Raw genomic sequence first — 17,544 nt, 5'->3', positions numbered from 1 at the left:
AAATGAAAAATACACTACAAGGAATCAATAGCAGAGTAGCTGAGGCAGAAGAACGGATAAGTGACCTGGAAGACAGAATGGTGGAACTCACTGCCATGGAACACAATAAAGAAAAAAGAATGAAAAGAAAAGAAGACAGCCTAAGAGACCTCTGAGACAACATTAAAGGCAACAACATTCGCATCATTCGCATTATAGGGGCCCCAGAAGGAGATGAGAGAGGGAAAGGACCTGAGAAAATATTTGAAGAGATTATAATTGAAAACTTTGCTAACAGGGGAAAGGAAATAGCCACCCAAGTCCAGGAAGCACAGAGTCCCAGCAGGATAAATCCAAGGAGAAACAGGCCGAGACATATACTAATCAAATTGCAAAAATTAAAGACAAAGAAAAATTATTAAAAGCAACAAGGGAAAAATGACAACATACAAGGGAACTCCTGTAAGGTTAACAGCTGATTTCTCAGCAGAAACTCTACAAGCCAGAAGGGAGTGGCATGATATACTTAAAGTGATGAAAGGGAAGACCTGGCAAGGATCTCATTCAGATTCAACAGAGAAATCAAAAGCTTTACAGACAAGCAAAAACTAAGAGAATTCAGCACCACCAAACCAGCTCTACAACAAATGCTAAAGGAACTTCTCTAAGTGGGAAACACAAGAGAAGAAAAGGACCTACAAAAACAAACACATAACAATTAAGAAAATGGTAATAGGAACATACATATCAATAATACCTTAAATGTGAATGGATTAAATGCTCTAACCAAAAGACACAGGTTTGCTGAATGGATACAAAAACAAGACCCATATATATTGTGTCTACAAGAGACCCACTTCAGACCTAGGGACACATACAGACTGAAAGTGAGGGGATAGAAAAAGATAGTCTCAGAAGAAAGCTGGAGTAGCAATACTCATATCAGACAAAACAGAGTTTAAAATAATATTACAAAACATAAGGAAGGACACTACATAATGATCAGGAGATCAATCCAAGAAGATATAAAAATTATAAATATATATGCACCAAACATAGGAGTAGCTCAATACATAAGGCAAGTAGTAACATCTATAAAAGAGGAAATCGAGAGTAACACAGTAATAGTGGGGGACTTTAACATCTCACTTACACCAATGGACAGGTCATCCAGACAGAAAATTAATAAGGAAACACAAGCTTTCAATGACACATTAGACCAGAAAGATCTAATTGATATTTATAGAACATTGCACCCGGAAGTGGCAGAATACACTTTCTTCTCAAGTGGACATGAAACATTCTCCAGGATAGATCACATCTTGGGTCACAAATCAAGCCTCAGAAAATTTAAGAAAATTGCAATCGTATCAAGCATCTCTTCTGACCACAACACTATGAGATTGTAAATCAATTACAGGGAAACAACTGTAAAACAAAACAAAACAAAACACATAAATGGAGGCTAAACAGTGAGCTACTAAATAACCAAGAGATAACTGAAGAAGTGTAAGAGGAAATCAAAAAATACCTACAGACAGGGCTTCCCTGGTGGCACAGTGGTTGAGAGTCCACCTGCCGATACAGGGGACACAGGTTCGTGCCCCGGTCTGGGAAGGTTCCACATGCCGCAGAGCGGCTAGGCCCGTGAGCCATGGCCGCTGAGCCTGTGCTCCATAACGGGAGAGGCCACACAGTGAGAGGCCCGCGTACCGCAAAAAAACCCCTACAGACAAATGGCAACAAACCATGATGCTCCAAAACCTATGGGATGCAGCAAAAGCAGTTCTAAGAGGGAAGTTTAGAGCAATACAATCCTACCTCAAGAAACAAGAAAAATCTCAAATAAACAATCTAACCTTACACCTAAAGGAACTACAGAAACAAGAACAAACAAAACCCAAAGTTAGTAGAAGGAAAGAAAAAGATCAGAGCACAAATAAATAGAAACAAAACAATAACAAGATCAATAAAACTAAAAGCTGGTTGTCTGAGAAGGTAAAGAAAATTGATAAACCCTTAGCCAGACTCATCAAGAAAAAGAGGGAGAGGACTCAAATCAATAAAATTAGAAATGAAAAAGAAGTTACAATGACAGCACAGAAATACAAAGCATCATAAGAGACTACTACAAACAACTATGCCAATAAAATGAGCAACCTGGAAGAAAGGGACAAATTCTTAGAAAGGTATAACCTTCCAAGACTGAACCAGGAAGAAACAGAAAATATGAACAGACCAATCACAAGTAATGAAATTGAAACTGTGATTAAAAATCTTCCAACAAACAAAAGTCCAGGACTAGATGGCTTCACAGGTGAATTCTATCAAACATCTAGAGAAGAGCTAACACCCATACTTCTCAAACTCTTCCAAAATACTGCGGAGAAAGGAACACTCCGAAACTCATTCTACGAGGCCACTATCACCCTGATACCAAAACCAGACAAAGATACTCTAAAAAAAGAAAATTACAGACCAATATCACTGATGAATATAGATGCAAAAATCCTCAACAAAATACTAGCAAACAGAATCCAACAACACATTAAAAGGATCATATACCATGACCAAGTAGGATTTATCCCAGGGATGCAAGGATTCTTCAATATACATAAATCAATCAATGTGATAAACCATATTAACAAATTGAAGAAGAAAAACCATATGATCATGTCAACAGATGCAGAAAAAGCTTTTGACAAAATTCAACACCCATTTATGATAAAAACTCTCCAGAAAGTGGGCATAGAGGGAACCTATCTCAACATAATAAAGGCCTCATACAACAAAACCACAGCAAACATCATTCTCCATGGTGAAAAATCAAAAGCATTTCCTCCAAGATCAGGAACAAGACAAGGATGTCCACACTCACCACTATTGTTCAACATAGTTTTGGAAGTTCTAGCCACAGCAATCAGAGAAGACAAAGAAATAAAAGGAATACAAATTGGAAAAGAAGAAGTAAAACTGTCACTGTTTGCAGGTGACATGGTACTATACATAGAGAATCCTAAAGATGCCACCAGAAAACTACTAGAGCTAATCAATGAGTTTGGTAAAGCAGCAGGATACAAAATTAATGCACAGAAATCTCTTGCATTTGTATACACTAATGATGAAAGATCAGAAAGAGAAATTAAGGAAATAATCCCATACACTACTGCAACAAAAAGAATAAAATACCTAGGAATAAACCTACCTAAGGAGGTAAAAGACCTGTACTCAGAAAACTATAAAACACTGATGAAAGAAATCAAAGATGACACAAACAGATGGAGAGATATACCATGTTCTTGGATGGGAAAAATCAATATTGTGAAAATGACTATACTACCCAAAGCAATCTACAGATTCAATGCAATCCCTATCAAATTACCAATGGCATTTTTTACAGAACTAGAACAAAAAAATCTTAAAATTTGTATGGAGACACGGAAGACCCCAAATAGCCAAAGCAATCTTTTTCTTTTTAACATCTTTATTGGAGTATAATTGCTTTACATTGTTGTGTTAGTTTCTGCCGTATATCAAAGTGAATCAGCTATATGTATACATATATCCCCATATCCCCTCCCTCTTGCGTCTCCCTCCCACCTTCCCTATCCCACCCCTCTAGGTGGTCACAAAGCACTGAGCTGGCCTCTGTGTGCTACGCTAGCCAAGCAATCTTGAGGGGAAAAAAATGGAGCTGGAGGAATCAGACTCTCTGACTTCAGACTATACTACAAAGCTACAGTAATCAAGACAATATGGGACTGGCAGAAAAACAGAAATATAGATCAGTGGAACAGGATAGAAAGCCCAGAGATAAACCCATGCACATATGGTCACCGTATTTCTGATAAAGGAGGCAAGAATATACAATGGAGAAGAGACAGCCTCTTCAATAAGTGGTGCTCGGAAAACTGGACAGCTACATGTAAAAGAATGAAATTAGAACACTCCCTAACACCATACACAAAAATAAACTCAAAATGGATTAAAGACCTAAATGTTAAGACTGGACACTATAAAACTCTTAGAGGAAAACATAGGAAGAACACTCTTTGACATAAATCACAGCAAGATCTTTTTGGACCCACCTCCTAGCATAATGGAAATAAAAACAAAAAAAAAGGGGACCTAATGAAACTTAAAAGCTTTTGCACAGCAAAGGAAACTATAAACAACACGAAATACCAACCCTCAGAATGGGAGAAAATATTTGCAAACGAATCAACAAAGGATTAATCTCCAAAATATATAAACAGCTCATGCAGCTCAATATTAAATAAAACAAACAACCCAATCCAAAAATGGGCAGAAGACCTAAATAGACATTTCTCCAAAGAAGACATACAGACAGCCAAGAGGCACATGAAAAGCTGCTCAACATCACTAATTATTAGAGAAATGCAAATCAAAACTACAATGAGGTATCACCTCACACCAGTTAGAATGGGCATCATCAGAAAATCTACAAACAACAAAGGCTGGAGAGGGTGTGGAGAAAAGGGAAGCCTCTTGCACTGTTGGTGGGAATATAAATTGATAAGAGCCACTATGGAGAATAGTATGGAGGTTCCTTAAAAAACTAAAAATAGAATACCATATGACCCAGCAATCCCACTACTGGGCAGACACCCAGAGAAAACCATAATTCAAAAAGATACACGCACCCCAATGTTCATTGCAGCACTGTTTACAATAGCTAGGTCATGGAAGCAACCTAAATGCCCATCGACAGACGAATGGATAAAGAAGATGTGGTACATATGTACAATGGAATATTCCTCGGCCATAAAAAGGAACAAAGTTGGGTCATTTGTAGAGACGTGGATGGACCTAGAGACTGATAGTGAAGTTAAGTCAGAAAGAGAAAAACAAATATCATATATTAACACATGTATGTGGTATCTAGAAAAATGGTACAGATTAACTGGTCTGCAAGGCACAGAGACACAGATGTAGAGAGCAAACATATGGACACCAAGGGGGGAAGTAGAGGGTGGGTGGTGGTGGGATGAACTGGGAGATTGGGATTGGCATATATACACTAATATATATGTATAAAATATATATTTTTATATCTAATATGTATAAAATAGATAACTAATAAGAACCTGCTGTATAAAAAAATAAAAGGGGCTTCCCTGGTGGCTCAGTGGTTGAGAGTCCACCTGCCGATGCGGGGGACACGGGTTCGTGCCCTGGTCCGGGAAGATCCCACATGCCGTGGAGCGGCTGGGCCTGTGAGCCATGGCCACTAAGCCTGCGCGTCCGAAGCCTGTGCTCCGCAACGGGATAGGCCACAGCAGTGAGACGCCCGTGTACCGCAAGGAAAAAAAAAAAATTCAAAGATAAAATTTTAAAAAAGCCTGTTGAGTTGTCCTCTGGTTGTACCTCTGAGCACAGATATCTCCCCTGGTACTTGGTGCTAACATTCTTGCCTGCTGGCTCCTCTGTTAGTCTGCAGGAACACTGTGATCTGGTTTGTCAGGGTTTACATTCTGGCATCATAAAGATCTCTCATAGTTCCATAAATATCTGCTAGACTGATACATTAGTTCAAATCTGTAAACCAATTCCACTTTGGCTAGCTTTTCATTTTCTTTCATCAAAGCATCTAATTTTTCACATACGTGGCTTCAATGTTAATGGTGGCACAGAACCCTTTTGTTTTAGCAGGACGTAGGGTTATGGCATAAGAGCAAAATATGGCCTGCTGTTTATAAATAAAGTTTGTTTGAAACACAACCATGCTCACTTATTTCTGTATTATCTATACCTGCTTTCATGTCACAATGGCAGAGTTGAGTTGTGACAGACTGTATGGCCTAAAAAGCCTAAAGCAGGGGTCCCTAAGCCCCAGGCCGTGGACCCATACCAGTCCTCGGCCTGTTAGGAACCAGGCCGCCCAGGAGGAGGTGAGCAGCAGGCAAGCTTGCAAAGCTTCAACTGCTGCTCTCAATTGCTCGCGTTACTGCCTGAACTATCCCTGCCCCGTCCGTGGAAGAACTGTCTTCCATAAAACCAGTCCCTGGTGCCAAAAAGGTTGGGGACCGCTGGCCTAAGGTATTTATTATCTGGCCTTTTATGGAAAAGGTTTGCCAATTCCTGCTCCAGAATCAACAGTGTAGTCTGGACTGGATCATGTTTCCATTCTCAGAAAGACAATTTGCCTCAAAAATGTCATGTGGCTCCATACCTGCAGTAGATAGAATAATGGTCCCCAAAGATGTCCATGTCTGAATCCTCAAAACCCTGGGGATTTACCTTACATGGCAAAAGGGACTTCGCAGATGTGATTAAGGATATTGAGATGGGAGATTATGCAAAGTGGGCCCAGTGTAATTACAAGGATCCTTAATAAGAGTCAGGAGGGTCAGAGTTAAAATGAAGATGATGTGATGACAGAAACAGAGACATCTGAAGATGCTATGCTGCTGGCTTTGAAGATGGAGGAAGGGAACACAAGCCAAGAGACATAGGCAGCTTCTAGAAGTTGGAAAAGGCAAGGAGACAGATTCTCCCCTGAAGTCTCTGTAAATAACCAGCCCTACCAACCTTGACTTTAGCCCAGTGAGACTGATTTCAAACTGCTGACCTCCAGAACCGTAAGACAATAAATTTCTGTTGTTTTAGGCTACTAAATTAGCAGTAATTTGTTAAAGCAGCAATAGCCAGCTAATACAATACCATAAGCCCAAGCAGCTCTGATTAAAATTGCCAACATTCTCCAACTGAAGTCAGTTTAGCGATTCATTGATCTTCACTGAATCCCACTGCAGTGTGAATTTGTAGAGGATTATGTTATCTTTAAAGCCCAGCTAGAAATGGTCTCAGTGCTCATGGCTATCACCCCTTCTATCAAATTGCAAAGATCTTATTCAGCTTAATCCTATTTGAAGGCAATCTTTTGATCTCACCTGAGAGGCTGCAGGAAGGTCCTTTGTTCAAATTAGTCACAGTGATTCTGACGACAGGAGGCGGCTATGACAGATCGGTAATCTTTCACTCTCAGCTTCCCTGATCCTGGAGCTGGGGAAGGGCTGCCACGGGGAAGGATTAGAGCTTGACTCCTCTTGAAGTCCCAGGGGACACCCAGGCGGGTGGTGCACAGGCAGTGCCTTGTGACATGGTCCTGCTGAGTCTGCAGACCCCCACGGTCTGCTGCTGAGTCCCACGCACCTGCCCGCTACCAATAAATCTTCCCGAATGAACACATTGCCCGCTCCTACCACCACATCACAACTTACCTCTGGGAAAGCACTACCTGCTCCTTCAGGGTCACCTCTGAGTGGTACTAAGGAATAGATATTCCTATGCAGCTTGCAAAGCCTGCAATTTGTTGTAGAAAACTCCCTTATTGATACTCACAAAAACACTACTATTGATCTTCACTAACAATCACAGCGGGCTGGATGAAACAAAGCAGTGCAAACTGGAGATTGGAGATGATCATCCCTGCTCTGTGGCACTGAATGTCTGCCACACCCAGCCCAGGTGAAACAGTACAAACTGCATCAATATGATGTACTAACAGATGGGAGAGTTTAAAATCCTGAGTTGTGTGTAGCGACCAGAGAGAGGATTTAGAATTAAGTATATGATGCTCAAGGTTTCTCGGTCCTCAGGCCTAGGGTTCTGCAAATGAAACACAACTCAGAGCACACTACTCCTGACCCTGAAACAAAATGCACAGAGTTCCAGCTTCACAACTAAGTAAAAGGCTGACATAAAATTCAATCTTTACTAAAACCATGTATTTCTAGAACTCACAGTTCACAAAAAGTTGCAGAATCATCTTATTTGTTCTCACAACAATCTTGAGAGAGAGGTCAGAAATCTACATGTTTCAGATGATGATAGACTCCCACCACCACTCCCTGTTCTCCGAGGACACTTGGGAGAAAGCATAATTGAAGAGCTACTTCCAGGCAGGAAAGGGAGCAAATTCATGACAGGAAGTAAGCAGGCAAACCGGATTTGGAAATTTTCTTCAACATTTCCTTCTGTTGTACAGGAAACATCTGACACCCTTTCCTTCCTTGGTTTTTGTAATTCCTACTTTTCCAACAGTAGAAAGTTCTACTAAAAATAACTGCCTACACAGGTGCTTCTCAAATTTAACATGCACACAAATCACCTGGTAACTTGATGCCGTAGGCCTGGGGTGGGGCCTGCATTTCCAGTGAGCTCCCAGGGTACACGGCTGGTGATGCTGCTGGTCTGAAGACCACACTTAAAAAATCACCTAGGGACTTCCCTGGTGGTCCAGTGGGTAAGACTCCATGCTCCCAATGCAGGGGGCCTGGGTTTGATCCCTGATCGGGGAACTAGATCCCACATGCATGCCACAACTAGGAAGTCTGCATGCCGCAACTAAGGAGTCCATATGCCACAACTAAGAGCCCACATGCCACAACTAAACACGTCACAACAAAGATCCCATGTGCTGCAACTAAGAGCTGGCGCAGCCTAAATAAACAAATATTAAAAAAAAAAAATCTAGCAACCACTGTGGAGAACGGTATGGAGAGTTCCTTTAAAAAACTAAAAATAAAGCTACCATATGATCCAGCAATCCCACTCCTGGGCACATATCTGGAAAAGACAAAAACTCTAATTAGAAAAGATACAGGCACCCCAATGTTCACAGCTGCACTATTTACAATAGCCAAGACATGGAAGCAACTTAAGTGTCCACCAACAGATGAATGCATAAAGAAGATGTGGTAAATATATACAATGGAATACTACTCAGCCATAATAAAAGGAATGAAATAATGCCATTTGCAGCAACATGGATGCAACTAGAGATTATCATACTAAGTGAAGTCAAAGACAAATATTGTATGATATCACTTATGTGTGGAATCTAAAAAAATGATACAAATGAACTTATTTACAAAACAGAAATAGACTCAAAGACATAGAAAACAACTTATGGTTACCAAAGGGGACAATGGAGGAGGGATAAATTGGGAATTTGGAATTAACAGATACACATCACTATATATAAAATAAACAACAGGGACCTACTGTATAGCACAGGGAACTAGAGTCAATATCTTGTAATAACCTATAATGGAAAAGAATCTGAAAAAGAATATATATGTATAACTGAATCACTTTTCTGTATAACCTGAAACACTGTAAATTAACTATGCTTCAATAAAAAATAAATTAAAAATAAAAATAAAGAAAAAGCAAGACCTAGCAGACATCTAGTGTTTATAACAATACTCATCTTTTCATAAACCTGCTACCATCCCAATGACCTCCCCTTTGTTAGGGATTCATCATTTCTTCAATTTCATATTCTTTATAGGATGTTGCTTTTTTCCATTCTCAAGCAATCTTAAGCCCCATCAGTTAACTCTTTCTTAATTAGATTTTTCCGGCCTTCGATCTGTCCTCCCTCCAAATCATCCTGCTATCATTTAGCTTTCCTACAACAAGGAATCCACCTAGGTAAGGAGTTTCTCTTGAAATCTAAATTCCTTGACTTGGACCTCGGGGCTCTCCAGTTTATTGTTCACTATGTGCCAGCGTTCTAGCACTCTCCATGTATTAACTCATTCCATCCGTACCACAACCCTGTAAGGCGGACAGTAGTATTTTCTCTACTTTAGATGAGGAAGCTGAAGCACAGGTTAGGTAAGTTGCCAAGGTCACAAAGCTCTTAAGTGTCTGAAGTCAGTCTGGCTCCAGAACAAGGTGGAAAGGCTCAGCCTGAGGCATAAGTTTAAATTCAGGATCCATCAAAAATTGATGTGAGACTTGGGCAAGTCACAATGTCACTGGACCCCATCTTCCTACCTCATAAAATGAAAGAGTTGGCCTCACTGGCCTGTTTCTTTCCCACGGAGTCTGTCTATTCACCTAGGTTTCCTATTCCTTAACAGTATCAGGTGATACTTCCGTCACCCACTGTCCTCAGTGCCACCTCCGCTAGTGCTCCTGCCACTTCTCTCCCTCCCACCCCCTATCTGGCTTGAACTGCTGTGTGGACTTGTTAGTTCATCACTAGTGCATCAGTTTCCACATCTGTCATGGCTGGGAAATACTTACCTCTTCAAGATCCCAGCTTTTGTGTTTTGCTAGGATTTTATCATAGGAAATGGCTTAATGAAGAGGCCTGCAACATAGACATATTTTGAATATACAGTGATTCTGCTGAAATTATATTTGACAAAATGAATTTTTTAAAAATAATTATTTTATTTATCTCTGGCTGCGTCTTCATTGCTGCACGCAGGCTCTCTCTAGTTGCGGCGAGCGGGGGCTACTCTTTGTTGCGGTGTGCGGGCTTCTCATTGTGGTGGCTTCTCGTTGCAGAGCACAGGCTCTAGGCGTGCAGGCTTCAGTAGTTGTGGCACACGTGCTCAGTAGTTGTGGCTTGCGGGCTCTAGAGTTCAGGCTCAGTAGTTGTGGCACACGGGCTTAACTGTTCCGCTGCATGTGGGATCTCCTGGACCAGGGCTCGAACCCGTATTCTCTGCATTGGCAGGCGGATTCTTAACCACTGCGCCACCTGGGAAGTCCCGACAAAATGAGTTTTTGACCTGAGTTTCTTCAGTTAGTCTCTCCCATCTCTTGGGATCTGAGCATCATTGGATTGTCAAGAAGTTACCCCCAGAAACGTGAGAAGGTTCAGGCTAAACATGGAGGGAAATCAAGAAAACATACTCATGGCCCTTAGAAATGCTTTTATTTATAAAATAACTACTCAAATATAAACATCTCTAGATACAAACACTATTCACAAGAGACTCTTGCCTTGCTTCCTTCTGACCAACCAGCAGACTCAGGGGGGCCAAGGAGTTCACAGGTGTCTCCCAATTCATCATAACTTTAAGGCAAAGGTGCATTTGGAGGAGCAAGGGCTGTAAGGCTGTTCTTAATTCCCTTTCTTAAAAGACAAAACTCACGGTTTCCTGTTCCAAGGTAGGCTTTCTTGTCTGGGGCAGACCTTAAGAATCAGAGCCCTGCTCAAATAGAAACTTCAGGGGGAGATTCTTAGTGTTAGGATTAGTAAATATCTTCCTGAGGTGGAGGGAGGCACAATCAGGCACTTTAGATTCTGTTTGGCTTAGACCATGGTCTCTGAAGCACGGGGGCTGATGAAACAGGAAATGCTTATTTCCAAGTCTAGGATAAGCTACTTCTGGGACTGCTTGTCCGAATTCAAATAAGACACACGCGTTATGTTTTCTGCATCTGTGGACAGTAGTGTGCTTGGATGAAGAGGAGAGGCATCCAGTCTCCCAGCAGGCTAGACTGGCTTCAGCCCATCGCAGAATGAGTCCCTCTAATGAAATGGCGGGAGCTCTGATCCTGTTCTCCTAGGAGAGTCTATCAGATATTGAGCTTCAGGATAGAGACCAGGAGACATTATCACGCACAGACCATACAAAGTAGGATGACTGTCAGCAAGGTGTGGAGGATAGCACCTAACGGGAAGAGAACCTTTCAGATGAAGGTTCAAGGAAAAGAAAGACCCTAAGCATTTTTTAAAAGGAGAAAGAAAGTAGTTGAATTTTGCCCAAGCAATCTGGAAGTGCAGCGAAATAAATAAGAAAAAGATTACAGGTGGCAGCGTTTTAGGGACTTTTAGAAATAAGGGGTGTGTGTGTGAATGTGTGCCAGACGCTGAGGTTTTAAAACACGAGATTTGGTACAAGGTCGACAAACTCCTTGCCACATGCAGAGGTGCAGCCTGAAAGGGCTCCCAGAGAATTCTTTTCATCCAAGTCGGTTTCCGGTCAGTCGATCATGGCGCGTGGGGCCACCCCAAACTCAGTATGGCACAACCAACGCCAACTTCTTCTAATGCTATAGCACAGCTTCCAGCATATATTGGATACTGGTCTTCTGACTGGAAATTTCTCGTTTCCAAAAGCTGACCCCAGGATTGGCCTCTCTTCTCACGGTCACTGAATCACTTGCAAGCCCCAGGGTCCATTTCAAATTCTAGAAATTCTAGCAAGCATCAAGGTTGACAACCCAATCAAAGAGAGCAAGACTTATCTTGTGCCCCACTGTGCCATGGTTAAGCCATGCAGGCAGGGCCAGTGTCTCAAGAGCAGGCGCCCTCTCAGTGGACACCAGGACCCTTCAGCAGAAGGAAGCAAAGGCAGCAAGGTTGAATGGGAGGCAGAACAGGTTCAGGTGTACTCAGTTTTGCAGATATAATTGGATGGAACATAGCCCTTCTTCCCATTAACTTCGGCTAACCACCATTCTGTATTTCCTGTAACATCTTTAAACTCCAGGATCTTGAGTCTCTGATTGGCTGACACACTCAGCTCATTTGGGTTCCGTGCCTTGAAGGTATAGACAGCAAAATAGACCTGTGTGAGGAAGAGAAAGTGAGTTAGGAAATGGGAAACAGCTTAGAGCAAAGCTGCCCAACAGAACTTCCTGTGGTGATGGGGACCATCTGTATCTGCACCATGCAATATGGCAGCCCTTAGCCACATGGCCATTGAACACTTGAAATATGCCTAGTGAAATGAAAGAACTTAATTTTAAATTTTGTTTAATTTTACCTAACTTAAATAGCTACATATGGCTTGTGGCTACCCTAATGAACAGGTCAGATTTAAAGAAAACCAAAATTCACATATTTTTACTTTCAGAGTTGCCTTAAAGAGTGAAAGAAGCTGCAGTCAGCATGGAAGATGGATGAGACACAAGGATGCCCTTCCATACCCCTAACACAGAAATTCTGAATTTAAAAAACTTAAAAAAAAACCCAAAACACAACTAACCTCAAAGTAAGAAAGGATGCTCTCTAGATGCCCATAACAAAGCTATCATGCAAAGCAAGGGTGGTATTCAGTGATCAGAAGGAGAAGTCAGGAGGCCCGCAGGGGCACAGGGATGAATACACACCCGAAGGCTGGGGTTTAGGACCTGCTCAGGAACTGGAGTTTATGAGGCTAGAAGTGAGCTCCTTGCACAAAGTCAGAATCTAAGAAAGGGCCATTTCCTCTCTTATCACGTCTAGAAAAACTGCCTGCTGGTGGGTCCAGAGCTGGCTGTGGTTTGTAACAGAACCACAGAGAGCTCACAGACGAAGGTAAGACACACACAGAGACTCACTGCTGCAAGTGAGCAAAGGCAAGAGGCAGGTGGCCAGGGATTCCTCAGCTGTGGATGTGAAAGTGGCTTTAAAATATGTAGGTTTAAAATGTTTAAGATACAAAGACAAGAGCAGGCCATTATGAAAAGAACAGGAAAAACTGAAACAGAGCCAGACTTTTATTTCTGAATTCTAGAAATAAACATATAGTTATTTGAATAAAAAACTAAGTGGACGAGTTAAACAGCAGACTTTATACAATGGAAAAATCAGCACACTGGAAGAGTGGGAAAAGCTTCATGGTAAAACCCTGTAAATGCCCCAAGACACAACAGCCTGTGAAGTCAGCCAGGGAAGGGCCCAGAAGGGGTGGAGCTGCCCACTCCTACAGCAGCGAGTTTCCACAAATGCTTTAAGCATTTGTCTGCGAGCCCATCTCCAGGTCACCCCCAGGCCCTGGGTAAGCCTCTGACTCACCCACTCCTGGGAGGGCATCACCTGCATCTGCTCAGGCGCAGTAACCACAGTACCCAGCCCGCACTCACCTGGTTGCCTTCCGCCTCGCTGTTTTCCAGCTGTCCGTTTCTGTCATCCAGAGACAGGGCTGTTCTTGCACATCCTTTTACGAGGTCTCTACCCTGCCCGTTTCGCCCTGGCACCGAGTGACCAGCCATTTCTGGATGCCTGGGGTTTCGGGAGCTCCTCAGAGTGGGAGCAGGCTGCTGAAGGTCTCTGGCAGCGTCTACCGAATCCCAGGGCCCATGCTGGGAGGGGGAGTCTGGGTCCGAGGGGCATCTGGAAGGGCTGCTCTCTGAGTTCAAAGATGCGCTGAGAGTTCCTTGGTCAAATTCCGTCAGTGAAGATGTGTCTGGAGGCTGTTTCTGGGTAGGCCCTGAGCTAAAGGACACGGCCACACTGCTGGGGTTGAAGGTCAAGGTGCCGCCGCTGTTCTGCCGCCGGGGGAACCTGGGGGAGGAGCTGCCGTGCTCCGACTCGGTGGAGGAGTGGCTGCCCACGGAGGCGTCAGAGTGGCTGCGGCGTGCATTGTAGGGCTTCAGGAAGGAGCTGTACACAAAGCCTTTGGTGACTGCGGGCAGGAAAAACAAACACGAAGAGCTTTTCGTGGGAGGAGGAGGGTGGAGGAAATCAGGAGAGAAGAAACTATGGTTTAAGGTCAATAGTGAGACAAAATAAGATTCCTAGAGACAAACAGAACAGACACCATCCCAGGGCATAATGTGGGTGGTAGAGACAAGATGCTGTGGCCTCCTGCCAGTTCATGCCTATTACAACCGCACAACAGGTGAGTGACAAGGGGCTTTGCTGAGAATTAAGAAACAGTAACAGAAACAACCACAGACCACATGTCTGAGTGAGCATGAGTAGATGAAGAAAACAGAAGGGCCAGACCATGGGAACAAAGGCTAATGGGAAGACAACTAAGGATGTGTTCAATTGTCCATTGAGTGTGGTAAAAAGGGATTTTAAAAACCATCCTCAGCATGACAGAGCCCCTCGGATACACCTCCCTGCCCTCTCCAACCACACACTTGAATCTCTGTTCCTGGTTTAGGAATGAGGTGGGAATACTGTGAGAACTAGCTGCCTATATTAGTTAGAATACACATCTAACACATGTTCATATCAATAAATTGCCTAAGATGAGGACAGAGAGGGCCCTCAGCTAAAACTTTTAAGCATAGATTAGGGATTGAGATCCCTAATCCATAGGAAAAATTGTTATATTTATTAGGAAAGAATTATCTGTTAAGGCAGGGACCCAGAGTATGTAACCTCGACTTGAGCAAGGGCCATCTCTGTCTTGATCTTTAGAGTGTTTCCTGGACCTAAAAAAAAGGCCGGCTTGCACTTGTTCTATCTGCTGGGCAATAGGGAGGAGTCCCCTGAGCAGATGCCAAGGGGTGGAGGGTCTAAGAGCTGATGCTATGAGCTTCTGGCTACCACTTTACTCACCAGGATTTAGTAGATAAGGAAGAACCCCAAGGACAGGGGGGGCTCAAACAGCCTGGATCTTCACTAGGAGTTCATCTGTCTATCAGTGGCTCTCACCTGTCATCACCCTGGGGGCCCCATCCTTCGTCCTTCCTTTCCCACTTCAATCTTTATTATTTTGGGTAAGCAGAGCAGGGGGCTGGGGGAGGAGAAAAAAATCCACACAACACTTTTAAAGAAACTGAGAAATGTTAAAATTTTCAGTTCTTGTGGTATGAACACAGATGTTTATTATAGAGGCCCACAATCCTTTTCTAAAACACTCGGGGCCAGATGTGTTTTGGAATTCAGATTTGGGGATTTAGGAAAGGTAATCAAGTATACTATAGATTTCATGATATACCCAGCAGGGTCTGGGTCAACACCCCATAGTCAAACCCATTCATGTTTCTGTAGCAAAACGTATGCGACTAGTCACACCAAAAGGGAAGAGTAATGATCATAAACAGCCTCACATCATTTGTTCAGGTTTTGTCACCAAATGAGTTCAGATCAGGGCAGGTTTTGGCAAATTAGTTCTGAAAAAAAAAGCTCTGATATTTCAAAGCTTTTCAGATTTTGGAATTGTTATTCTTTATTATTCTTTGTACGTTGAAAAAAAAATTCTGTATGCCTTCCCCACCCCCACTCCCAACAGAAAAAAAAGCTGTAAGCTGTTTTTAAAGTCATTCCCTAAATAGTCATGAAGTAAAATTGTTTGTTCGTTGGGAGCAGGGGTAACTCAAAAAGCAAACAACCCCTTCTTAAAGGTTTTAAACTCATATGCTCACAAAACACACCTACAGAACTTGTGGTTCACTCAGGTTAGGATCGAGAGGGCAAAGGACCCTTCAGGCAGGATTCACTGCCTGTAAAGGTAAAGCAAGGCAAGATCTTGCAAGGTAAGTAATGGAGTCTCCTCTGGAATTTTTAAAAGAACAAAAACAAAATCAAAGACTGGTTTTGTTTCAGTAATGACTTGAGCATTACACTCTCTAGAGACGGAGAGAACTTTTAAGGTTGCTTTTCCCTTTAACCGAACACTCTCATATTTTTCTCTGGCCTACCCAGGATTCAGGCACAGTCCAAATCACTCTTTCCTCATTTAGAGTTACAGTAATCTGTCGCCTACTGTTCTTACCTCCATTGTCAATCAGCCAGCGGTTCTGGCTGCCCATGGGGTCCTTTTTCTTAATCACGCCCACCAGGTCACCTTCCAGAAGTGAGACGTCCAGGTCCTGGGCAGCATTGAAGTTCCGTTCTGCTTGGAAGAGCTTTTCAGGGGGATACCTTACCAAGAGGGAGGCCCGGAGTTCTTCTGACTGAAGCATGTAACTTGGCTGAAAGGCAATATAAGAAATACAATCATCAGGCTTCCCTGGTGGCGCAGTGGTTGAGAGTCCGCCTGCCGATGCAGGGGACACGGGTTCGTGCCCCGGTCCGGGAAGATCCCACATGCCGCGGAGCAGCTAGGCCCGTTAGCCATGGCCGCTGAGCCTGCGCGTCCGGAGCCTGTGCTCCACAACGGGAGAGGCCACAACAGTGAGAGGCCCGCATAACGCAAAAAAAAAAAAAAAAAAAGAAATATAATCATCAAAACCCCTTCCGGGCCGTTATCCCAGCAGCTCTATTTAATCCCATATGCTGTCAGTCTCAGAAGTGGAGGCAATGACAGCCAGCTCCCTACTCCCATCAGACACCTTTGCGCCTGAGTCAGTCCATGTGGCTACAGGTAAAAATTGTAATCTCTTGGGTCACGTTTTGGTGCCTTTGTAGTAAGAAAATTTAACACACCCTTGGTTTTGTATCTGTTATCCTGTGACAAAAATATGTGATTAAAGTGCCACCTAAAGAATCAAAATATCTAAGTAACATGAGTAGGGCTGCTTTTATTTTACTGTATGAATCTAAACAACTGAGACTTTCCTTATCTAGACTTCATATCTATAAAAACAATATTCATAAAAATAAGAAAAAGTAAACGTGATTAAAAAAATCTGATTCCCTCTTTTAGATCATATAAATTAATGTCTATGGGATTACATGGGGCAAAAATATTGTAAGCACAGATAAATCAGCAGTCTTTTAGGTTTTTACCCCATATAATCTGGTATATCTTATCGTACTTTTCAGAATATGCAAGAATCGAGTTCAAAAAGAAAATAACTCCAGGTTAAAAAGTGGTCAGCCATTAACTGTTCGGTAGTGTATCAGATAACCACCTTTTCCAATACATGATCAAAAATAGGGAGCCTGGCAGAATTAACATACCCTTAAGCCAGTTCCTTTCACTGATCAAAGTACTAATATTAATCCTTTATAACTCCTTTCATTGTATAGGATAGGATCCAAGAATGCTTTTCAGAGGGCATTTTGAAGTCTGTACCAGGAGGCACACTAGTGGTGCCTAGTGATAGTGAGTGAAGGAATGAATGAGAGCATGATAGATTTGAACTCAATAACCTTTATTCTCCAATTATTATAAAATATTTAAA

At 42.5% G+C, this 17,544-nt stretch overlaps 1 protein-coding gene across 10 annotated transcripts in view; it reads right to left on the bottom strand.

Moving 5' to 3' along the window:
* Positions 1-10,169: 10,169 nt before the first annotated feature.
* The window catches only part of DNMBP (dynamin binding protein), a 110,842-nt gene continuing 103,467 nt past the window's right edge, over positions 10,170-17,544 (bottom strand). For 6 of the 10 annotated variants that reach the window (XM_019939804.3, XM_019939799.3, XM_019939800.3 and 3 more), the window contains 3 exons: positions 16,191-16,389; positions 13,603-14,144; positions 10,665-12,323 (listed from right to left, as the gene is read on the bottom strand). In XM_019939804.3, the coding sequence (XP_019795363.2) occupies positions 12,138-12,323; positions 13,603-14,144; positions 16,191-16,389 (927 nt within the window). In that variant the 3' untranslated portion in view covers positions 10,665-12,137. Of the gene's footprint in view, positions 10,629-10,664; positions 12,324-13,602; positions 14,174-15,127; positions 15,210-16,190; positions 16,390-17,544 lie in introns of those variants that run through there. The other 4 variants (XR_012326688.1, XR_012326689.1, XM_019939806.3 and 1 more) reach the window with 4 other exon arrangements.

Source organism: Tursiops truncatus, chromosome 16, assembly GCF_011762595.2.
Source record: "Tursiops truncatus isolate mTurTru1 chromosome 16, mTurTru1.mat.Y, whole genome shotgun sequence".
In the NCBI taxonomy this organism is placed as follows: Eukaryota; Metazoa; Chordata; class Mammalia; order Artiodactyla; family Delphinidae; genus Tursiops; species Tursiops truncatus.
This window is presented reverse-complemented; position numbering and strand designations above follow the sequence as displayed.